Source organism: Zosterops lateralis (assembly GCF_965231275.1).
Source record: "Zosterops lateralis genome assembly, chromosome: 4".
NCBI lineage: Eukaryota > Metazoa > Chordata > Aves > Passeriformes > Zosteropidae > Zosterops > Zosterops lateralis.
The window spans coordinates 61696443-61721440 of NC_139765.1; the positions used below are offsets into that span (position 1 = coordinate 61696443).

General features: G+C 41.7%; 2 protein-coding genes across 3 annotated transcripts; one reads left to right on the forward strand and one right to left on the reverse strand.

Moving 5' to 3' along the window:
• The first annotated feature begins 61 nt into the window (after positions 1 to 61).
• Positions 62 to 15477, forward strand: DNAJC2 (DnaJ heat shock protein family (Hsp40) member C2). The gene is made up of 17 exons (XM_083860400.1): positions 62 to 158; positions 692 to 882; positions 1452 to 1527; positions 2217 to 2315; positions 4541 to 4682; positions 5849 to 5929; positions 6629 to 6694; positions 8476 to 8567; positions 8670 to 8791; positions 9612 to 9761; positions 10036 to 10124; positions 10209 to 10278; positions 11852 to 12036; positions 13266 to 13366; positions 14336 to 14443; positions 14701 to 14855; positions 15357 to 15477. Exons 1-17 carry the CDS (start codon positions 92 to 94, stop codon positions 15429 to 15431), a joined length of 1869 nt encoding a protein of 622 aa, XP_083716526.1. The 5' UTR covers positions 62 to 91; the 3' UTR covers positions 15432 to 15477.
• Positions 15478 to 15559: 82 nt separating this feature from the next.
• PMPCB (peptidase, mitochondrial processing subunit beta) lies at positions 15560 to 23521 on the reverse strand. 2 transcript variants are annotated; one of them, XM_083860402.1, is made up of 13 exons: positions 23415 to 23521; positions 21944 to 22084; positions 21576 to 21662; positions 21009 to 21138; positions 20448 to 20646; positions 19745 to 19824; positions 19088 to 19200; positions 18326 to 18469; positions 17658 to 17818; positions 16285 to 16370; positions 16121 to 16209; positions 15818 to 15893; positions 15560 to 15722 (listed from the first exon to the last, which is right to left on the reverse strand). In XM_083860402.1, the coding sequence occupies exons 1-13, from the start codon at positions 23502 to 23504 to the stop codon at positions 15658 to 15660; spliced, it is 1461 nt and encodes a 486-aa protein (XP_083716528.1). In that variant the 5' UTR covers positions 23505 to 23521; the 3' UTR covers positions 15560 to 15657. The 2 variants fall into 2 exon arrangements, with proteins under 2 accessions (XP_083716528.1, XP_083716527.1); XM_083860401.1 differs by having other exon boundaries at positions 17658 to 17821.
• Positions 23522 to 24998: the final 1477 nt, after the last annotated feature.

Sequence of the window (24998 nt, forward strand, 5' to 3'; positions counted from 1 at the left end):
CGGGCCGCTTATGGCGCCGCACGCCGCCGCCGCCCCGGAAGCGCTGTGCGCGCCGCACGCGCCGGCCCCGCGGCAGGCGCAGGCCGCGGCCATGGCGCTGGTGCGCGGCCCCGCGGCCCACGGGCAGCGCTCCACCGTCTGCAGGCCGCTCTCGGCCGGTAGGTACCGCCGGGGAAACGCCGCCCTCAGCGCCCGCCCCAGCCAGGAAATCGACCGGTCTCGGAGAACTTTGCTGTTTATTAGAGTGTAATTGTCCCCGTCTGGCGTGCCGTGCCTCCCCCGGCGCCGTCCCGGCCCGGGGTGCGAGCAACAAGTCCGGGTCCGCCGGCGGAGGGAGGGGCCTGGGCTGGGGGAGCGGGAGCGCGGGGAACGATCAGTCCGAATTTATATCGCTGCCGCGGTTGCCTCCTCCGCTGCCCACAGGACCGTATTTAATATCGTTTGACACGTGCGTTCCCTTAACTTGAAAGCGCCTTTCCAGATGTGAGAACAGCAAAGCGCTGGGAGGTCCCGCCCGATGGGCACCAGGGCTGGTTCTCGCTCCGTGTGTGTAGAGCCCAAGAGAAGATTTAGCCATCTGTAACCTTGTGTGATGCTGTACTTTGGTGGGTTTTCATGGGGTTTGATTAAAAAAAAAAAAAAAAAAAGTGAACCACAGAAGGTGAAGTTGCTTTTATGTTTTTGCTTATAGCATCAGTACTCTGTCAAGTGGAACCTGTGGGAAGATGGTTTGAAGCGTTTATTAAGAGGAGAAACATAAATGTTTCTGCCTCTTTCCAGGAGCTAGAAGATGAGAAAGAACTTTCTGAAGAATCAGGGGATGAAGAACTGCAGCTTGAGGAATATCCTATGTTAAAAACCCTTGACCCAAAGGACTGGAAGGTATGCAGTCAATACGGGTTACTGTTAACTAGTTTTGCCCATCAAAGTTATTTGCCGTGCCCAGGTGCCAAAGATCTCCTTCCTCTTCCCCTTCTACATCCATCTGAATTAGTTCATGTTCCTTACCATGTTGTCTGGTGTCTGAAGGCAAACACATCAGGATAAGATCTGAGTTTTGAGCTGTGGCTTTTTATTTTACTGTCTGAAAGAATGAAGTGTCTCTTCTCCCTGTCACCATGTCCTTTATTAAGGATTTATTATTTGCACTCTTAATAGTAACAACAGCAATTCAGTTTTCCAATAACTGAATTTTCTAGTGCCTCAATCCAATTTAGATGAAGCTACTTGAATTTCTATGACAGTGGTTTAATTTATTGATATTCAGTTATGCAGTGATTATTCAGTAATTCATGAGAGTTGTTCTTATAGTCTTTTCTCAATATTTATTTGAGAGAGGGAAGAATTCTCCTTCTTGCCTTTAAGAGGTGGGGATGACAGCTGGTTTTCTGCATATGTTTTAGTGGTTATATTATGAATGTTTATTAGGATTTGTGGTCCTTTTCTCTCAGAATCAAGACCATTATGCAGTTCTTGGACTGGGAAATATCCGATACAGGGCTACTCAGAAACAAATCAAAGCAGCTCGTAAGTACCTTTCCCTCATAAGCATAACCTTTTTTTTCAGATATACACAACTGGTTTCCAGTGAAAATACCTGCATGTTGTGAACAAGGTTTTTTCTGTTTCCCAGGGCTAAAAGTTTGATTTGTGTTGCTTACCAGAGTCTTGTGTGTCTGCTCAGTGTTAGCCATGGGGAAGTGCAGCAGCATTCATAGGCTGTAGTTTTCTTGCTAAATTTCATTTTGGATTGTGTTCAGAACATCAGTAAAGGGATAGAATACAATTTTTATTTTATCTGAACTATTTTGGTTTTCATTAGAAATAACAACTAAAATTACATTAATTATTTTTTTCAGTTATTTTTATATTTTCAGTTAAGCTAATTGTACACTTACAGATGTTAAAGCACTTTGCTAGGAATAATAGTAGAATAAGTCTCAGAGACTTCTTCAGATGTTGAGGTGGAATAGAGAATAGTTTCTGAGTTGTGGTTATTTTATGTCCCAGCAAAGATGAAATAATGTTAATTCTAAGTATAGTGTTAAATCAAAGAAAATTCATTATCATCTGTTTTCTTCCAGATCTGACTGTTTGGTTTGTATTTTTACTTAAGTTTCAAATGAGAGGAATGCCAGTTGGAGTTACTGTGTTACTTTGTAATTTGAAACTGTTTCTGATGAACCATTTCTAACTGTGGTGCATTTATGTGTTAGATAAATCCATGGTTTTGAAACATCATCCGGACAAGCGAAAAGCTGCAGGGGAACAGATAGGAGAAGGTGATAATGATTATTTTACTTGCATAACTAAAGGTAAGCAATTGATCTTGCTTCTTAGATACTCTCTCAATCTACTTGATCATCAGAGTCTTATTTGTTGTGCTTCATTAGGATTTTAATGAATTGTAAATGACTAAATAGCTGGAGTAGTTCTTTTTCCATTTTAGAAAACTGCATCAAAAGATGACATTAGGTGTAGCTTCCCAGTGGGTAGAAGCAGGATGGGAGTGCAGCTGACAGACATTTGGCTGCTGTGCCAGCTGGTGACAGAATGTGACACCTGTGGCAGTGCACACCCAGATGAACCCCTGGAGGTGGCCCCATACCTGGGATAAACTAGTGAGCCACGGAGCAATTCCCCACAGGCACCAACAGCAGTTGGAAAATCTGAATTCCAATGTGCCTGCTCTGACAACAGAACATGTGTTGTTTGATCCAGGTCATCAGTTTCTTCAGCTGCCCATTTTTTGCCCACAGATGAGCAAATGAACTCAATTGAATAACATTTCCCTCTTGCCTGTAGCAGTGGACTTGGCAGTGCAGGACTAATGACTGGACTCTGATTTAGAGATCTTTTCCAACTTAATGATTCTGTGACCCAGAACACCATTGCTGGCCAATTCCAAAACCATAGGGGCTGTTCTGGGTGTATGATTTACATCTCCAGAAATGCTTGAGAGCTTGGCTTTTTTGTTTATTTTAAACAAATTATTTTCATTCAATAAGATTGAAGCAGGAGGAAATCTTGGAATTTGTGTTTCTAAACTTCCTTCTCTGAATGTCCTCTTACACATACTAGTTAGTGTGAGATATGTTAGACCAGCTGATGTTTTCAGCCTCCTTTGGAGTTGTCAGGAGGAGGCAGGTTGCCAAAGGAAAATAGTTTTTCTGTTGCAGTCCTGTCAGAAACTGTCAGATATCTGTGATGAGAACTACCTACACATGAATTCAGGAATATGCTCTGTGTTCTACATGCTTGGAGCAAAATATAGAATCTTCCCTCTTAACTGCTTCCAATCCCAAGTTTGGGGGTAAACAGAAAGGAAAGCATCAAGTAGCAAAGAAAGGGAATAATGCTCCTAGGCAGCATTTCAGAGGAAGGAAATACTAAAATGCAATTGTAGGAAAGGGGACCTGGAGTAGGAGCAAACAGTAATGAAACAGGGAGAAGAAAATTGGAAAGGTGGGAGAACACAGGATGGATTCAGAACCTGGTCTGACAAAGGGATGCGTGGGAGATACAGAGCCAGGGGAACTGAGTGTGTGGGGATCTGTAAGTGGAAGGAACATCTCTTAAATGGAAGAGGAACCAATGGATGTGCACAGAATTTCCTGCATCAGGAAAGTGGTATGAGGGTTACTGAAGCAGGATAATTGGGTCATTTGGAGTGTTGGTGGAGGGAAGTCCTTTCCCAGAGGGAAAGGGCAGACTGGCAGACAGCAGCTCACTGGTGGCCACTGTCATTCCTTCCACTGACATGTGCAGTGAGATCAGTTTACAGAACTGCAGAGCACCAAGGTCTCCTCCAGGTTATCACCTCCTACATCCAACCTTGGTGGTGTACTGTCCTCTGGCAGGGGTGCAGGCACAGAAGTCCATGAATGACTGCAACACAAATTTGATTTCTTTGACTTTTGATTCCTCTTGAAAAACAGTGGTCATTGTAAAACTTCACACTTCATTGAGAAAAAAGTAAGAGTACTGAAGCTATAGTTTGTGTGATTTCCAGAATATAAGATTAGTAATGTGATGCTGCCCAGCTGCAGGGGTTTAAAAATAGGAAAACGGGCTGTTTGCATGTTTTGGAGAGTTTGTGTGGAGTTTTATGTTCTATCCAAGACTCAGTACAACTTCATTGTGACCTGCAAAAATTCTAATGAATTACTTCTGTTCTTACCCATTCTGACAACACATTAATTCAGGGACTGCCTTTACTCTGTGCCTTAGTAGACCATTTTGTCAATTTATCTTGCAAGGATATAGTGTAGACTAAAATGTGAAGCTGTCATGCCCAAACTCTGAACAAAATTTACTGCTATAAAATTAAATATTACCTGTTTTGTTACATCTTAATAGTTAAATGTGTTCTTTTTCATAAATGTTCTTCCTACTTAATTTAACAGGAATAGACAGCAGTGCTTTTTGGTGTCACTAAAATAATTAAATACCAAACTCTACAGAACACTACAGATAGATCAAACACAGATCTGAGAACATCTTTTTAAACATTTACAACCTTATGTCTGGTAACTTTCAGCTTATGAAATATTATCTGATCCTGTGAAACGACGAGCATTTAACAGCATAGATCCAACTTTTGATAACTCTGTACCTTCCAAAAGTGAAGCAAAAGAAAACTTCTTCGAAGTTTTCTCACCAGTTTTTGAAAGAAATGCCAGGTAAGCTATGTCTGACTGCCTCTGCTGTTGCTGGAGAATCAGCCTTTGCAAACTCTTTTGACACTGTGTTTGTAACAAGAGATGCATTAATTTGCTAGAAGTGTAATGCAACTAAAATAGTTGCAATTATTTTTTTATTTAATTTTAAAATAATCTGTCACATTAATAACTGCCACATTAATGGCACTGAGTTTGACCCATGCGATTTTAAAAAAAGTTCTCAGCTTCCTATTACCTACTGCCCTTTTTGTACAACTCATTTTTTCATTTTAAAATTACTTACAATACCAAATCATTGTGTGCTGCTGACTAAAAATTCCTTTTTTTATTATTTTCTTCTGATAGTGAGACATTAGCAAAAGACAGTAGTTATAGTCATGATTTAGCTGGTTAAAAGAGAAGATAATTATAACTATCAATATTTGGTGGTTCTCTCTAACATTGTGTGACTTTTTCTGTATTTGATTCATGGTTGACAATTAACTTTGTATTAAGGTTGTCACAATAGAAACCTGTCAGCTTTTCCCTGTATAAAAGTGCTTAATTGCATGAGGCACTTTACAACATTCTGAACAATTTATTATCTAAAGTAATCTTACTGAATGTTCTGTCAAGTATTCCGTAGACTTCAGACATGGATCTGTGGTTGTCAGATCAGGTTTTTCCCTGCTCTGCAATGGAAATGGATGCTCTGTCATGGAACCACAAATTCTAGAGCATGTGGAAGACTTCCCCAAAAAAATGCAGTGGAGGCAGAGTATCCATTATTCCCTTGTACTCCATTAGAATGTGTGGGAGACTTCCTGTACCCTACCACAGAGCTGAGTTATTCACAGAGCACTTTCTGTCCACTTCCTTTAAGCTCCTCTACCAGAAGAATGCATAGAGAATTGAATATCTACAAAGATAGCTTGTGCTCCATCAGGTCTTCTCGAGGCACAAGGCAGGAGGCACTCAGGCAGGAGAAGGTTGCTTTTTTGGGGAAACTCTCCCAAAAATGCCCAGTCTGGAGAGTACTTAGAAGGAATTCTCCTGTTCTGTTTTTCTTTCCTGGTGCCCCCTCTGTGTTGGTGGGAGGAAGCCTTGGATTTTGATTCTGTGCTTAACAAATGCCATGTTATGAAGATTGTATGTATTATTTCTTGAATATATCCATGTATTTTCAGGTGGTCAAATAAGAAAAATGTACCTAAACTTGGGGACATGAACTCCTCATTTGAGGAGGTAGATGCATTCTATTCCTTTTGGTAAGTTAGCTGATGCCTCGGTTTCTATTCACAGTATTCAAGACATGCAATATAAAGGGCTTGCAGACCCTTTGGTGTGTGGGTTGTTCACTGTGGGCTGACCCAACCTCATAATGTCACAAAATTACCCCACAGCTGTTTGTGCCTTCCACAAACTGAGCTTTCTCTTGGCTGATCCATCCATTTATAAGTTCACAGTTGCAGTGGGAATTTCAGACTGCGGTGGCTGAGAACTGACCCACAGACTGGAAGTCAGGTTTATCTCACCTAACCTGTGTTTTAGGTGGTTAAATTCCCCTAGTAAAAGGAGTGTTTAGTCCAAAAATGTCAGTAATGTTTATGGGTTGCCTTACCTTCTAAATATGGGTGCTCACATAAAGAACTCTATGAACTGTACAGACTGCACTGCATTTCCACTGCCTATGCTGGGAGCTTAGACAGCTGTAGACATTTAGAGTGGGCAAGACAGATGCTGTCCTGAAGCAGACTATGTCCCACAGTACAGAGAGGTGTAAATCATATCCTGCATTTTGACTTAACACAGTGTGGAATCACTGTAGGTGCAGTATAATTGTAAATTATGTATCATAAATTGTAAACAGCAGTCTAGCTGCTTACAAACAACACTAAAAAAGGTAGCTGATTTTTAACAGATTTGCTGTTTTTTCATTCACTTTTTTTTCCTTAAATTTACTTTAGGTATAATTTTGATTCCTGGAGAGAATTTTCCTATTTAGATGAAGAGGAAAAAGAAAAAGCAGAATGGTATGTAAGTAAAAATAATTTTGACAGGAGACTGAGAGATTGATACAGCAAGATTTTCCAACTTTCTCTTAGACTGTAAGTCATAGGAAGAAAGGTAGCTGAGCCAAGTCTGAATTCCACTCTCCCAGCTTAGGGGTCAGTCATGGACTTGAACTGAACTTAGTCTGAGGCTTCTTTGTGTAATTGAAGTAGTTCCTGCTTGCCTCACAGAGGTATATCTGAGGTGCTTTGAAATGTGTGTTCATTGAAGTTCAGACTTGCAATTCCTGCCAGTCCCAAGCACAGGTTGAACCTGGAGCCAGGACAGAGTGGATGAGGAGCAGGCAGGTATCATTTCTCTCTTTAACTTGTACTGAGGAAGTGATACTTCATAGACTTTGGAAAGATGTGTTCTGTTGGCTTGATGTTAATAAAAATTACATATTTGTTGATGTAGTGATAGTTGCTGAATTACTCAGACCATGTTGCCATTGGAAAATACATTCTGTTTTTATCATTCCTGCAGTTCTAAGCACAGAATGTTTAAGTTGGAGCACTGAATCATTTAGTCTAATACGCATTTCACAGGACACAACCTTTCTCTGAGTAATCCTTATGAGACCATAATTTGCAATGTATGAATCTCTTCTTCTAAGTTTGGCTAGAAATTGGTTTTGTATTTAGATTCAGTGGTTGTCTTTCTTTGTGCTAGAAGCTGCCATATTTAGGCTGTAACTAGGCATTGCTCTTCTCTTGTGCCTCTTCTGCTATTGAATTTCTTGAGCCTCACCAGACCCACTGTTCTCTCTCCTGTGAAGATTCTGTGAAGGCACTGTAATCACTTCCCTATCATTATTTCTTGTGGTGAATCACACAGAACCTCTAGGCTTCTCATTGGAAGGATCTTGAATTATTTGCATAGCTCTTTTTTTCTGCTCATTCCTGTCATTAGTGTCCTTTCTCAAAGATATTTAGACAAATGGTACCTAGTCTGCTGTACTTAGGAGAGAAAACTACATTACAGCTGCTGTTCAGATGGTCATGATTCTTGCTGCCCCTTCTTGCCAAAGGTGATGTTGTTTATGTTTTAAAGCTTCAATCTACTTGTATGAGTCTTCTTCTCAGTTATGGGGATTGTTTTCTTTGTTCTGAGGTATAGAGTGGTTTGGGTTGGAAGGAGCTTTAAATACCACATAGTTCCAACCTCCCTGCCTCCTCTGTTGTTCTCTATGTGGTTGTGTGGATGAGGCTATAGACTCCCACTAAAAATTTGCCTCGTTCTTGACAGCACTGGTAAATATTTCAGGTTATTTAGTCAGCCCATCTATAACCTGAGCTGTATTTTAATGGAGTGAATCTGGCATGACTTTACCAGAGCATCATGCTACTTCATAGAGTGTTGTTTCTGTGCAGATGGGTTTACTTGACATATTCTGCAAAACAAGATCATTGTGGCATTGCTTATACTGCTGTCCATTAATTAAATCATATACTAGCATCTCTGTTGTTTTGCTGGAGTTTATTGTTAGGTAAGCAAGTGGATTGCATTTTGGAAATAAAGTCCACAATCTCATTCCCTACAATGACACATAAGCAGCTTGGTTTGTCAGGTTTATATAACTATGTAAACACTTAGCATTTTTTACATGAGCTCAGGGCCTGGAACTTCATTTTCTGAAGTCTATTTTTGAAGTATTCACTGAAGAACATCTGTGTGGGGGAAACTATTTAAGAAGCTTGTTGATGAATTTCTAACAGTGGCACTGTAAGGCATTAGCACTGAACTGTGCTTTTCCTTTTAGTCGAGATGAAAGGAGGTGGATTGAAAAGCAGAACAGAGCTGCCAGAGCATTGAGAAAAAAAGAAGAAATGAACAGAATTAGGACTCTTGTTGGTGAGCACACAAACTGCTGTTCTTTCAAGAGAGATTAGCTAAAACTAACTGTGGAAATCTCCTGGTTTTCTTCTATACATGATGCTTCCTTTCTTCTGCCAGACAATGCATACAGCTGTGATCCCAGGATAAAGAAATTTAAGGAGGAAGAAAAGGCAAAGAAGGAAGCAGAGAAGAAAGCAAAAGTAGAAGCAAAACGAAAAGAACAGGAGGCAAAAGAGAAAGTAAGTGAAGTATTTTATTTGGGTTGAAAAACTCTGCTTCATTCACATCTGATGCACTGCTTCAGGTTCTAAATGTGTCAGAAGACTAGTGATAGAATTACACTGGGGTTCAGAGATGTGTTGTCTTTGATGCCTGTGCAGCAGGCAATGCAAAGCTGGCAGCCCTCTGAGAATGAGATGGAAACAAGGAACACAGATCTGAAACAAAACACCTTTGAAAACTGAGTTCTTTTGTTGCATATAGTTCCTCTGGTTTCAAGGCAAGCATTAAGTGCATAAAATGGATATGTCTGCTTGCCTTGTGCATGTGGTTTGTCAATGGTTGGTTGGTATGAAATGCTTTGAGGTAATAGAACATACTTGATGAATAGGAACAGTTCGGAAAAGATGGCTCTGAAAGTACAGGAATGAAAGGGAACTGTAAGGTGCAAGAAAGTAACTTAATAGACATTAGAACACTGCAAAATATGTCAATAGTGATGCAGGAGAAATATTAGACCACGAAGTTTGTACTCCTGAGGCAGGTGTAGGAAATTACATACGGTTTTATATCTTCATTGTAGAGGAAGGCAGGATTTATAAACTGAGGGTCCTCACAGTGAGTACTTAATGCCAAATGGTATATGTTTCATCATATCCCTCAAAATTCTTGGAAAACTAAACACTGCAGTATTTATGCATTTTAAAACCCCCAAACATACACACAAAACTCCACCCAAACCAGAAACAACACATTTTGATATTGGATCACTGAATGACCCTGTAACAATGTGACTTGGAGGATTTTTTTACTTGGATTTTTTTTTCCTTTTGATTGCAGCAAAGACAAGCAGAATTAGAAGCAGCACGGTTAGCAAAAGAAAAGGAAGAAGAAGAAGTCAGGCAGCAAGCATTAGTAGCAAAAAAGGAAAAAGAGATACAGAAGAAAGCAATCAAGAAAGAAAGGCAGAAACTCAGAACAACATGCAAGGTATTTAACTATGATTACAATGAAATACAGGTTATGTGAGACAAATTACTGTATTTGCTTGTTCTTAGGGCTGGAGATGGGTATGGAAAGTGGGTTTACTAAAAAAAACCAGAATACTAAAACACATACTTACATGGGTATGAGTTATGAGTAAAGCAGACCAAATAGGTCCAAACACAGCAGTGGCTGAAGAATGCTGTGTGTTAAGCCTTTGTCTGAAGGAATAGGACAATAAAGTTCAAGAACTTTGTAGAACGTGTATTTCTGCTTCCAGAACTGGAATTACTTTTCTGATAATGAGGCAGATTGTGTTAAAATGATGGAGGAGGTGGAAAAGCTTTGTGATCGTCTTGAGCTAGCAAGGTAAGTCTTCCTGCTGCTGCTTTCTGCTCATTTTGATACCTCTTTCTACTAGCTCTCCATTGTAACTTAATAATTTATTTTTAGTCTGCAATGCTTGAATGAAGCACTTACATCCACAACAAGGGAAGGAGGAAAGGCGGCTGTAGTAAAACAGGTAATTATGCTGAGTGTCGAATCAAAATAACAAAATAATTTGTGAAGTCAACCTGTTTGAATTGAAGTAAGATACAGCATAGCTGCTGTGGAATCATGCTTGTTAAAACACAATTTTAACTCTGATTTTCAGAGTCCACAGGCAGAGGGATCTCTGCTCCATTTTATATTGTGCAGTTCATGGCTGGTCAAATTAACAGGGGCAGCCAAGAACAAAATACACATTTTTATCTGTAAAGAACACAAAACCTACTTCTTGTACAGTATACAGAAACAGCAGAGGAATTTCATTTTGCCCAATAATGGGTAGCAGTTACCTTGAGGGAAGGAGGGCAGTCTTAACCTACTCTGTTATGCAAATAAAATCCCAGTCTAGTGTCTGTGACTTGAGGATAGATCCACAAAAGAACTTAAGTGTGCTCCAGGCTGTAGGCACTAGAAGGGCAGGTAGGTTGGATACCAAAGAATGGGAAATGCAAGACACGTGGAATCAAAATTTACCAAAACTCAGCAAGGACATGCTTATGTTTGCCATTGGAGAAAAGCCATTTGAACTAAAAGCTGAACCTACATCCTGCAGAAAGAGTAAGGTGCTTTCTCTCATCCACTGTGGATTCACAGCTGTGAACTTTTTTCCATGGTGGGGAATATGATCTGCCCCCATCCCAGGGTCAGGTTTACTCATCAGACAATTGAAGACTGAAATGCCTCTTGTTTTACAGAGGACTGAATTCAATATTCCATTCTCCAAGAGGGTGTTCCAAATGCAGGGCAGTCCTCTTTCTATCTGTTAAAACTATTCCACTAAAATTATCTATCAGGTAACTTTCCTTTTGCCAGGAAGGTTTTATGAAAAAGGTTTCGTGCTCTCGCCTTTGCGCATCCTGCCACCAGCCATAAGTGCACAGCTCTTCTAATACTGCCAAGATTGGACTGGGCCTGCTCAGAAGCAGATGATTAAAGATTTACACCAGTCTCAAGATGTGATTACAGGTCACAAAAATGTGCAGTGGGTTAACTGCAGTTATTTTTAGCTCACTGAAAAACTACATATGGCTATCTAACCCTGAGTACACACTTAGTGACTAAAATCTGGAGTTCACTGTAACTTAAAAGTTCTCTGTTACTACAGTTGTACTGAGGTAATCAAGTTTAGATACCAGTTAGGCTGGGAAATCTGAGAATTGGTGTATTCAACGTGGATGTTTAATTGCCCTCAATGGTCTTAATACTTTTGTGGATCTGTCCCTCTGAGTCCAGTGTTAGCCTAAACAATTACACAAGGTTGAAAACTTTTGCTTTAATTTTGGGGGTGTTGATTTAATTTCCTAGTGAACCTGTGATGGATTTCTGCTATTAACTCGTAATATTTAAATCCTAAAAATGCACACATGGAATGAAGGGAAATAATACTGGAACAGATAAGCTCCTCTGTTTCCTTGTATATATTATATACAGAACAGGAACTAAGCAAAATCCAAGGTTCAAAGCAAGTCCAGAGAGGGAGTTGTGTCACTGTAAAATGTAACAATAATTCAGTAAGTAAATAAATAATGCTTATTTACAATCTTTAGATAGAAGAAATAAATGAACAAATAAGGCGAGAGAAAGAAGAGGCAGAAGCTCGTATGCGCCAAGCAACAAAGAGTTCAGAAAAGTCAACCACTGGCGGTGGAGGGGGAAGCAAAAATTGGCCAGAGGATGATTTACAGTTGCTAATTAAAGCTGTGAACCTCTTTCCAGCAGGGACTAACTCAAGGTACTTCTCGGGTTTGTTGCTAAAAGCCCTTAATAAGAATTTTTAATTAAATAACAAACATAATAAAACATATTTTCACATCATCCCAAGTACTTCGTCAGTGTAAGGAATTCCTAAACATCCTCCTTTTCCTTGACTTGGAAGCAGCCAGTGGTTTGTTTTTTCTTGGTATTGTGCTCTGTGTGTCACTGGAGTTAGCTCTGGCCCCATATCTTGTTTCCCCCCCCCAGATTTGGGCCTCAGTCCATTACCAAGATGGTGCTGAGGTGCCTTGTTTGCACAGGGCTCACTCCAGGGTAGGCTCCAGTCCTTCAAGTGGAGAACAAAACCACACCAGTGACTGGGGTGCAGGTGGGTAGGAATACAAGTGTGTTAGCTACTTCCAGGAGCTCCACAGTGAATTTGAGGCTGGTTTCTCCTCTGCATGGTAGGAGGAAAATATTCCAAGGTAGGAGCTTTGTTAAAGCTTTACCAGCTTTCTTCAGGGGAGAGCCAGGGGAAAAGGGAAAGGCTGGGATTTACAGAAAGCAGCACTGGCACTCAGCTTACTGCTAAGCATCAAAAACAGGAGCACACTTTAAATACTTTTCCCCAGGAACGAAATGTCTTCTTCCATTTAGGATTACACAGATTTCAAACCCCTATTACAAGATTTGGATGTGCTTACTGAAAAAAAAAAAAGCTGCCACACTCCATGGAATGGTACCAGTGCCTGTTTCTACAGCTCAGCAGTCAGTCCTCAAGGCTCCTGTCTGATCAGCAGTACATACTGCCTTCCATTTTCTAAGGATCCACTGGGAATAATCTTGGGACTAGGGCTGTTCCAGCTTTCTCCTGTTTAAGCCTCTTTACCTGGTGTTTAGGCATTCTTCTTGGGGGCAGTGGACATAGGGTTAGTAACTCCTCAGCCCTTTAATGCAGTCAGAGGTGTTCAGGGAATTCAGGAAAGCAGCAGTTAAGCAGAATTTTGAGGATTAGAGGTTTGCACTTACCTACATTCTACCCCAGCCTTTTTCTGTATTGGGAACTGAGTTCACCCAAGCTGATTGAATTCTTCAGTTAGTGACTGAAAGCTTTGCAGAATACCTCCTCTGGGATTTTACACATATTTAAATATGTTTGAACTTACTCAGGAGTTCATAAAAATGTTTACAGGAGCTTGACCACAGCTTGTATGAAGATAAAGTATTATGTAATATGCTGATTTATTTTTTCTGTTCTCGCTGTAGGTGGGAAGTTATTGCCAATTATATGAACTTGCACTCTACTACTGGAATAAAACGAACAGCAAAAGATGTCATCAATAAAGCAAAGAGTCTCCAAAAGCTTGGTATCTATATTACCTTATTTTTGCAATAACATGGTCTGCCTGCTTCTGTACAGCTGACTTTTCTGTGACTGGAGCTGTGTTTCTTGAGAAAATCCTCTGTACAGCCCCAAAAGAAAGGTAGTTCAGATGGAGGATTTAGAGGAGCATTTATGTGATTCAGTGTTTTCATCCTAATGGCTCTTTTGTAAGTCAGCACCTCACGAGCAACTCTCAGGAACTTAGTGTAGCTTGATGCTCTGATGTCTGGGACACATGAAATTCCAGGGCTCAGGGAGAGATAAATGGGCCTCTCAGAAAGCTCCCTACAAAGGAAGGCATCTGAAATAAATGGAACTGATGAAGCTCTAGAGATACTTTAAAAAAATTAATGAAATCCAATACTAGAGTAAGACACCTAAATGAATGTGGCTCATCTCCTTCAAAAATTAATATAAAAGTGAAAAATGAAGCCTAGAGAGCTCTGGAATAAGGAAATTACACATTTCACTACAGAAGGAAAAAAACCCCGCTGAGTTTTCAAGAGCTTTCTGCATTACAAACCACATAATGGCACAAGGAGCCACCTGGATTTTCCATGTTCCTGCCTCTCTGACACAGTCATACCCTGGGCAATGCATGAGTTTTGTGCCACAGCCCTTACCTGAGAGAATAATCACTCTTGATTTTGGTGAAGTTGTAGATTCAGGTTTAAGATTATATGGAACAAGTATTCCTCTGAGCACTATAAAGTAGGATAAGGGATGGAGAATCCCTTATCCTGACACTGAGAAAAGTTTATTGGATCCTGAATGATTTTTTTTTAAATCTACCAACCTCTTTACCATTGTTTTAAAGTCAGTAGGAATTGGGTTTTATGATTTCATGATTATTGTAACTAATCTGCTACAGAATGGTGGTGTCATTAGTATTATTACATCTGGCTTTAAAATTCTTGCAGTAATTTTTCTCTTTAATGTCTGTTGCTTATAGACCCTCATCAAAAAGATGACATAAACAAGAAAGCATTTGACAAATTTAAAAAAGAACACGGTGTGGTGCCTCAGATGGACAGTGCTGCCCCCTCAGAACGATTTGAAGGTAAAGGTGAAAAGGGAGCCCCTCTTGTGCACTTGTCTCCCCAGGTCTCTTAGGAAGAAAGTAACCCAGAACTTACTCAAGATTTGCTTACAAACTTTCATAGCAAGTAAGTCAGCCAGGCTCTGGTGCCAGATTTGAGGGTTTCTGGTACACACAATACACCCCAAAACTGCATGGATTTTAAATCAACCATAATAGGTTTTTCTAGACAATTTTTAAAATATCTATTCTTGCTATCATTTTGCATTTAAAAACAGGATCACCTCTAGATTCATCCCCTTGGACTACAGAAGAACAAAAACTTTTAGAACAAGCATTGAAGACTTATCCAGTAAATACTCCTGAAAGATGGGAGAAAATAGCAGCAGCTGTTCCAGGCCGGTCAAAAAAAGACTGCATGAAGCGATATAAGGTAAGGCCCCTCACCTGCTCCTGGGGCTGTCACTGGTTCAGGTCCTGAGAGAATCCTTTGCTTTTACTGTTCCATTGCCTCCCAGAGACAGTATCTAACATGGGCAAAATGATGGAGCCTTAGGGGAAACGTTTTAATTTTGATAACTGAACCCCAAAAGAGCAGTAAGGACTAAATGTTCCTCAGTGGAAATAGTGGCTCTGGAAGCTGGGAAGCAAAGTCTGTGTCAGGAAATGTGCCTCATAGTTTGACAGCAAGCTCTAGAGAGGGTGAAGTCCTATCCCTAGCCTCTTGTAGGTGAAGCTCCTGGTACACAAGCATTGACCTTCCATCAGTTGATTGGTTTCTAAGAGAATTGCTCTACAATATTAAACTGTGCAGACTTCTCATTATGTTGAGAACCAGAGTGTTTCACAGTAAATATATGTAGTGTTCAAAACCACAGCATTGTTCACGAGTTACATGTTTAGTTAAGTTTTTTTTTACCCATTTTCTCTTCAGGAACTCGTGGAAATGGTCAAAGCAAAGAAAGCTGCTCAAGAACAAGTGATGAATGCTACTAAAGTCAAGAAATGACTCTTACTGACAATCCTTGTTTTATAATAAAAATGCAAATACTGTACATGTTTCCATTCCTTTCTTCATTATACAGACACACAGGAAGGGCTGGTTCTTGTGTTTTAGTCTTCTCAAAAGCAACTCCAAACTTTTAAACAGGGGTGTAGTTGGGTTTTTGGATGGAGTTTTTTTTGTTTTTCTTTTTTTTTAAAAGCTAAAATATGCTGGAAGTTCTTGTTATTCACTACTCACGACGCCAATGCAAGCCACTGCAGATTTTGCTAAATTCTGGAAGTTGTTCAATTGGACCTGGAAGTTAAAGAAAATTGGCCATGACACATGCTCAACTCACAGCAAGTGCTCTGGAGGGGTTATGGGAGAATAGGGAAACTTATACCACATACCCACGGCAGCAACTGCAGGATGCTTATCATAGATGTACTTTGTGCAGATTTCTCTAATAGTCTGGGCATCAATAGCCTAAAAGGGGTAAAAAGAGGCATCTTTGTTACAATCCCATCTTAAAACTGTTTCTGATCTTAATTTTGTATAATCCAAGGGAGCCAGCAACAAAACACTTGAAAGTTAGTTCTCAGTTGGAAATGTTTTCTCAGCTGAACAAGAAACACAACTTCTATATTGCTACTTTCCATAGCAAGTAATGTTCTTGATGGCCTTTTAGAAGTTGCAGCACAAGTGCCACTTACTTCAATTCTTGCCTCAAGTTCTGGAATTGGGATTCGGCGCTTATAACACAGCATTTGTCTTCCAATGTCTTCACAGATTGGTGTGGACCCTAAAATAGGAGGAAAATTGCCTCAGTTATCAGCCTACAGCTCCATAAACAATAAAAAGTTCTCATAAGTCTCACCATCAAGTTGTAGCAGCATATTTGTCTTTAGAAGATTTTTTGCTCGAGCTACTTCATTTTCTGTAACACTTGTGCAAAGCCTTATCCTGAAAAACAGTTTAAATCCAAAGGCATTAAATAATGGCAGTCTGTAGCACACAGGATTGCCTGTGATAAGGAGGTGTGTAGACATTACTGCACCTATCAGGCACTACTTTTCTGCAGACAAAGCTCGTAAGACAGGCTGGAAAACAAGCCATGGATACAAAGCAGCAGCCTAAGAGTAGGGGTTTTGGAAGCATGCCAACATACCCAAGAGCAAGTTTTTTTCTTAGAAGAGCTGTATTTTCATTTTATTAAATAACTATTTTGAGGCAAGTGCAGTCTGTACTTGTTATCTTGAGAATGGATGTTGCTAAGAAAGTAGGAGCCAAGCAACTAGATAAGAGGTAATTAGCCAGAAGGCAATCCATTACTTCCTGGCTCCTCTCTAGGTGAGAGAATAATGTGCCACACTGCCTACGGAACATTTTGTGAGGAGAGGGGGATGCATTAAATAGCTTAACAATAAATTCTTGTCCCAGGAATCATCTGTGCCTTCCCTGGTGCTAAGCTGCAGCACACAGAGTCAGTGACAACATTTTCCTCCACAACTTGACAGGGATCTCATAGAATAATAGTATATGAGAAGTGATTTATGTGATTAAAGAAACTCCTCAATTTCAAGACTTGTTTCGATTTCACCCACTTTAAATCAAGCGCTCTTAAGTAACATATGGGGGTTTTTAATAGCATCTGGAGTTCAAGCTTTACAGTTGCATCTATGGACACCCCTCAATACAGATTTAAGCCTCAGATGAATGAGTATCGTCTAAAATTGTAGGTTTCAAAATTCCATATGTAACACCTCAAGTTTTGTTTCCCTGTGTATTCACCAGAGCTGTCTAACACCAGCATGTGGTACATCAACTACAGCAACTGCAGACTGGCTAACTACTAATACTGTCTGGTAATTGCACATTCATTATTCTCATCCACAAATATTTACTCTTTCAGTGGTGGCACTTGCAGCTCACAGGCTGTACACTGACTGAGTAGTATTCTAAAAGGTCTGACAGTTTTGTGACTTCCGTCATTCGCCAGTCACAAAAAAAAAAAATCTCTGCTGTGTTTTCTTGTACAAGGAACAAAACCTACATCTTAAGCTATTCACTCCAAGTAAGGGTGCCAAAAACTGGGTGCTGGGACTTGGCTTTGGGTGCCAAAGTTTAGAATTTGATGCATTTGTTATTCCCAGGCAAGACCAAGGAGAGAAAAATATTCTCTTTAAATACTTTGTAGATTGTATTCCTCCACTAAAAACAATCTTTTCATAGAAACAGTTGCAAGCTTACCATTCTTTCTGAACAGAGTGCACCATGTCCTGAATAGTGGATGGCTCACAGACCATATACAGTCCCCACAGCCCTGTGTCAGTGTAGCAGGTGTTGAAGGACTGGAAACTGTGACACAGGTTACCGTGGCAAGCAATCTGAGCAAGTTTACTGGACAAATTCTGCTGAGGCAAAAGAAAAAGATATTACTTTATGAAGTTTTTTGAAAGCTCAGCTTTCAATTGATTCACCTCCATGAATTCCCATTTTCATTTCAATGATGACAGAACATGCAGTAGTAGCTACAAGGTGAATTACCAGCTCTTCATTTCAACTGTTTATTTTCTTGCATGTAACATCACATTTCAAAATAACACCCCAGATTTGAGCCAAAATTATAAAGACACTTAGGTTCAAGAAATGGACAATTAATTACTGATACCCACAGGTTCTGGTGAGTACAGGTATAAAGCATCCTACTTTCCATGAGGGTTGGCCCTCAAGTCACCTCTGTTTTGGTGGTTTAGAACCACTTCCCAAGATTCTCCTAGATCCTAGATCTCCTAGATCCTAGTAATAAACTCTCCCAGACTCACAGCTGGATCCCCTCTTCTGTCTTGGCAGTGCCTAAGTCAGGGAGATCCCACTAACCTCATGAAGAGCAGGAGGGTGTTTGCAGGTTCACTCACCACTCCTCCTCCAAAGGAGCGATCCCAGTTGCCGATCAGAGTGTTGGCCACCATGAGCGGGATCGTGTCCGGGTCTGACCAGCCAGCGGCTTCGACAGCAATGGCCAAGTGTGCCAGGGGCATCTTGTCATCCCTGATCCGAATCTGGAACACAGCACAGCAGCTCCGCTGCAGCCTGTGCACGCTCAGGCATAGGGCAAGTTAAATAACAGAAAACAGATTCTTCCATTATGGCTGTGTTACAAAACATGCACTAAAACTAAAGCATATGAAGATTATTTTAACATCAGCCTTAATGGGTGTCCCCTGGGGCAATTTCAGATCACTTTGCCAACACAGACAGAGAAACATTACAAGTCATTTTATGACTACCAGCAGCAAGGAAATCTGATGACCTTGTAAAATCTGAAGAGTGAGGAACAAAATGTGAATGCCTCAGTTCTCTGCCACATCCTTTAAATGAGTGATTCTCAACAAGTGGAAATGCTCCAATACTGTAGTCAAGAGGATAAAACGACAGTATGAGCAGGGATAAGGAAGGTATTCCTCCAGAAAGTTATGAAGCATAAAACATGGTGGCAGTGACACTTAGCCAGGAAAGAATGGGAAGTACTGCTTTAGAAAGCAGCTGCTCCATTGCCATCACTGGGGGCAAGAAACCTTTTCATGTGCTGAGTCTGTGGCAGAGCAGCCCTCTCTCCTCACCAGAGAGCACATGTCGGGGATGGAAGGGCCAGCTCAAAAAGCCACCCAGCAGCTTACCTCACTGCCTGTGAAGCTACAAGGTGGCAGGGGTGGCAGTCCTCCTTCTGGAGCAGACGGCAAGTTACCAAAATGGCACTTTGCCAGGTCAAGTAGTTCATCATGAGAGACCCCTGAATAAACATATTTCACATGCTTTGTGTGTTTCTGTAAACAGTTAATTTAATTTGCTGCACATTTTAAAGACTCAACCAAGCAGTAATTTTTTGTGCCCCTGCTTTAATACCCCACTTTTGGATTCTTCACATATTCCCTTTACACAGAGCAAGATCATCATGATTCCCCCTTCTTGGTTCTCTTTAACAGCCTTTCATTAAACTACATCAAATCACGTTCTTTGCTCTCTTTCAAGCCTCAGTCTTACTTCTTTCTCTCTGCATTCCTTGCTACTCCCCTCTTCACACCTTCTAGAACCCTTTTTTCCTGCCCACATGGAAGAATGACTTTAGCCTCCAATTCACTTCTCATTCCTGATTTAAGGTTTCTGGAATATTACTGAGAAGAAAAGGGAACAAAAGCTCATAGGGTACAAATGCACAAAATACACAGGGCTACACTGAGCTAACAACAAACAGGACCTTCTGAACAATGGCTAATTCATCATGTTGTTCCCACAGACTCAGGCCCTGGATTCCAGGTTGAGTATCCCATACTGACCTCCAGCAGCAGCCAAGACCATTCTGGGTCCTTTGTAATGTGTTGTTATGTACTCCACCAAGTCATTACGATTTATGGATCTAGAAACAGGAAAGGAGACAGCATTACTGTGTCAGTAAAGTTCACTAGAGTAAAAAGAGATAAATGTGTATAACAATGCAATATCAAAATAATTAAAAGTGCTGCCAATGTTCAGAGCAGACGCAAAAAGCTAAAATAAGGTTGACTTTCTAAAAAGCAAACAGCAACTGGATAAAAAGCTCTTCCAGCTTCCTGAGAAGTAGTTAAGAATTCTTATTCTGTCAGGTAGAGGCAGGATACACTAATGATCTCCTTTCCTTTGAGAACAGCACATTTAGTAGTCCCCTGATCTGTACTGGTCCAAACAAATGTTGAAAGAGCAATGCAAACACCATGTGCTTATGACAATGCCTAACATGTGACTTATAGGAAAAAGAAGTATTTCCAATTTTGTGCCAGATGCACTTTTGAGAAACAGGAGGAAAATATGGCAAAAAAACCCCAAAGTCATGCAGAGAACATCTGAAGTTCACATACCCTTTGATGCCTGCCTACAGGGGAACTAAGGTAATACAGGGGTTCTACTTACAATTATATTCAGAGCAATTTCAGCTATCCTTCAGTGTAACAATGAAATCTGACAATTAAAGACAATTAAAGACAGACATAGTTTTGGACATACTTGATATTTTCAGTGGGTCCTAAAATTGTCCGTCCTAGGGCTGTGTTCTGGTAGGCTGTGGCATGAAGGTAATCAAAGACAACTTCTTGCAGATTGGTTTCAACCTCTTGCATCTCTCGAAGTATAACTCCTCGCTCACGCTCAATCTCTGCCTCTCCCAGGGTACTGTTCTGAATTATGTCAGCAAGAATTTCCACAGCTAATTGCAAATAGAGATGGAAATGAAAAAAGTCTTTTCAGACTACTAGAAAAATCTGGTTTCAAAAGTGAAACTCACCCCAAAGAGCAAGTGCTAATAAGACTAGCAAGGGGACAGGAAGAGAAGAAGTTCAAAACGTATCTTCTCTTGGGACTCTGAAGAGAAATTATTTCAAATATCAGCTTCCCTGCTGGCTCCTTTCCAAACCTGTATTCTCAGATTCTTGTGAAGTTCAAGAACAGACTTTTCACCTGGCAAGGAAGGGACTGTAACACTGTGAAAGCATCATTCTCTGTCATCTCACTGGGAGCTGGATAAGCACATTGCTCTTTGCAGCTTTTCTGATGAATGAGAGCAATTACCTCTTGGTAAATCTTTTGAGAAAGCCTTTGCATAATACACAGTTTGTTCCCTGGACGTGTACGCGTTCAGATGAGCCCCCATGTTCTCAATCTCTAGTTCAAGGTCTAACTGAGATCTCTTTTTTGTTCCCTGAAATACAACAATAGGAAAATTACATTGGACCCTTCAGTTCATCTACTCATCATCACTACTTCTCATCTCAAAAAGTCATGATCAAAAGAAAGAAAATGTGTTCTGGTAATAAAACTGGCATACTAATCTCTCCAAGCTTGAAAGTCAGATATAAATCCTACTATGCTCCCAAATGAAAATAAAAAGCTGGCTAAAGGGTGATTATGTGTCTTCTAAGACCATTATAACAAGGTAAAAGTGAGTTAAAAATTAGATCTGTGATCTGATTTTAGCTTCATTTTCTAATGGAAACCAAAGTCTTATTGTCCACCTTATTTTTCTCATTTCAATTTGGAAAATTTATTTATCCAATTCTGACAGTTTTCAACATTGATCATTAAAGATAAACAACTTAAAAATCCATTGTAAACATCTGCATCAATATTCACACTCACCTTGAAAGCCATATGCTCAAGAAAGTGAGCAGTTCCATTGTTCTTCTCATTTTCATACCTGCTTCCAGCATCAATCCAAAGTCCAACCTCAGAGAGGAAAAAAAAAAAGTCATTTTACCAGCTAACAGCTTTGCTATGGCTTTTTCCTTACACAGAGCAGGGTTTCAAGAAAAAGAAAATTTTGATCTTCACAAAAAAATTAATTACAAAATCCACAAATCTACAAAAGCCTTAAGACTTCTATGTCCTGGCTTAAGTTGTAGGAACAGTTGTTAATAAATATTGAAATGCAAATGCAATTTACTTCCACGAGGAAATGAACACACAGGAATAGATACAAGAAACCCTTCCTTTTGTAAGTTACTTACTGTGCATGTTGAAAGTCCAGAGTCTTCAGAAGCTACTTGCAAGCCATTTTCCAAAGGACTCACCCTAGTTTCAGGGACATTTAAGATTACTTCTGTTGCTGCTTTGGAAACCGTGAGCCTCCCTGTTCCAACATGCACAGACTGGAAAGGAAAATCATCAGTCATGCTCAGGTACTTCAGTTATATCCAAAGATGCTTTTCTGAAAAATGTATTGCTGAACTTAAGCATCAAGTCTGTGGATCTTTCTTAAAGCATGCATTTATAAGGGAAAGAACTCAGGACTGCTATTCACCCCTTCTTCACATAAGGGACGCAGTAACCTGAATCTGAATCAAACCCTGAAGATAACTACAAGTGAGGTGCTGCCCTCCAATCTGACACAAGAGCTGTTATTCTCAGAGAGCCACACTTGTTTCCCACTTCTGCCAGCAAGAGTCTGCAGGACCTTTACCATCTGGAATTCTCCTGGACACCTGCCTTCTAAAGTGAAGTGAGGTATGGCCCAAAGGCCTGTGCCAGAACTGCACTCATTGATCAGAGCAGCACAATCATGTGGCAGTTAAAGCACATTAAATGAGAGAGGGTAGAAAAGAAGGGAAGCTTACTGCAGCTTTTCAATAACAAGAAATGCAGATTGCATCCCCAATGCAAGCCAACAGCTATCTCAAAAACTGTGATTTCAAATGTTTCAAATAAACAAAGATTTCTCTCTCCACATAACTGCTCTAAACATTAAAGTACACATTCCAGTTCTCACCCACTTTCCTTCTAGAATAGGTTAGATCTCTCAAAACTCACTTATTTCAGAATCACAGCACAATTCAAGTTTGAAGGGACCTCTGGAGGTCTCCAGTCCAACTTTCTGCTCCAAGCAGGATCAACTTGGTCAGATCACTCCGCTCAGGACTTTTTGCACCTGGGTACTGACAACCTCCCAAGATGGTGAGAAACTGCACAGCTCTGTGAGCAGCTGCTAAACAGCTTGACTGCCACATATCCAGTTTTTCCTCTCTTGTTTCAACTTACGCCCATTGTCTCTCATCTTGCAACCGTGCCGCACTGTGACAGGCCTGGTTTTATCTTCCTGACAACCTCCTCCTAGGTGCTGGCACGGATACTTTCACAGCTCCTCTCACAGATCCAGCTGAAGTCATGGCTTCTTCACCCTGAACAATGTCCGGACGCTCAGCCTCTCCTCACAGGGCACGTGTTCCAGCCCAGTTCATCCCTGAACACCCCCAGTTCACTGACATCCTCCTCACACTGACCAGCGCAAACTGATCACTTACTACACCTCCCGCCGTGCACCGCGCCGCCACCGCGACTACAACTCCCAGCATGCACCGCTCCCCACGGCCTCCAACTCTCCCTGTCTCCTTAGCGGCAGCCCGGGTACCAGCGCTCGGAGCCACCGCGGCGCCCACGCTCCCCGCGCCTCCCTCCACTCCGCTCCCCGCCCCGCCGCCTCACCCGCTGCGCCGCTCCGGGCGCTCGCACCAGGCGGGCGGACCAGGGCAAGAGAAGCCGCCGAGCCGCTGAGCGTGCCGCAGACGCCGCCATCTTGACGCCGTGGTGGGCGGGGCGGGGCGGCGTTCGGGGGCGCGCAGGCGCGGGGCAGTTCCATCAGCCGCCGGCGAGGGGCGCAGTGGGGCAGCGCAAGCTCCATTGGCACAGCTCGCGGGGGTGAGGAACCGGGAATGCCCCGGGCTGGAGGATCCACAGGGACATCGAGTCCAGCGCTCGCCCGGGACAGGACAACCCCAGCCATCCCGCCGTGTGTCTGAGAGTGTTGTCCGAGCGCTCCTGGAGCTCTGGCAGGCTTGGGTGGTCCCGCTCTCCGCAATGCCCAGAGCAGCGCAGCTGGAAAGACTTTTTCCTGCCGATATCCCCTTACGGCCAGTAAACACAGAGCGCTCCGTGAGCCGCCGTGGGCACAGCCCTGCGGCTCCTTCAGCTGCTCCGGGCCCTTTCGGCAGGGCTGACCCGCTCTGACTGGGGAAATCCCGAGGCTGGAATAACCTGGAGTGTCTCCTGAGAAGTGCCTGCAGCGGGGCTGGCACACCCGTTATGGACAGGAGGCTTCGTGCACAGCAGTGAATGCGGCGCTCCGCCGGGCCCAGCGCTGCTGAACTACCTCAGCCCCAGACACAGGACTCCAAACAATGGGCCCTCCCTAAATGCCAGGGGCTGGGAAGAGCCTGTGGGCTACCTGACAAGAGCCAGATTTGGGCTGGGAAAAGTTCTACAAGTGTAGCAGTGGAAGCAACTTCATTCCAGTGCTGAAGATTGTTCTTGAGCACGTCTGGAATGTGTGACGTGCGGCTGTAGATAAACAGGTACAGACATGCAAGAAGCAGGGCTTGGTTTTGACTTCCTGGTTAATTTTTTAATGTTTTTTAGAAAATTTTAATTTGGCTAATCAAGCATTAGTTCAAAAATGAAGGAAAACCTGGGTGAAATTCTGTTATTTGTCCCACAGTCTGTTAAGTGACAGAATGCAAAGAAACAAAATATTACTTTAAAAAGAAATCTGTACTATTATGCTGGGGGAAGCACTGTTTCTAGGTGCCATTTTCCGAACCCTGAATGCCTCAGACGGCAGCACAGTACTTCTGACACCCTCTGCCTCTGTACAGACACCACAAACCTTCCCTGTCCTGCCTGCTCTAAGAAGAGGAAGAAAGCTGAACTCTTGGCACATGATCAGGAGGAAGAGGTTGAAAACAGTGGGAACTGCAAGATGCTTCTGATCAAAAGGAAGAAGTTGAAAACGGTGGGAACTGAGGATGCTTCTGCTCGGGATGATCCATCTCGTGCAGCTGCCAAGGTCCTGTTACCCAGAGGTGATTCTCAAGAGCTCTCAGAAGTGTCGCTCCCTTCCCCCGAAACGTTATCGGTCACATGAAGATTTTAGGTGACAAAAACTCCTGTGACTCCTAAAGGACACAGGATTGTTGGTAGTTTCTGAGCTGGCTCAGATGCCAAAGTGTGAGAAGGCTCTGAGATTCAGCTTCTCAGACTCCAAAACATGGACCAATTTCAGAAAAATCCACT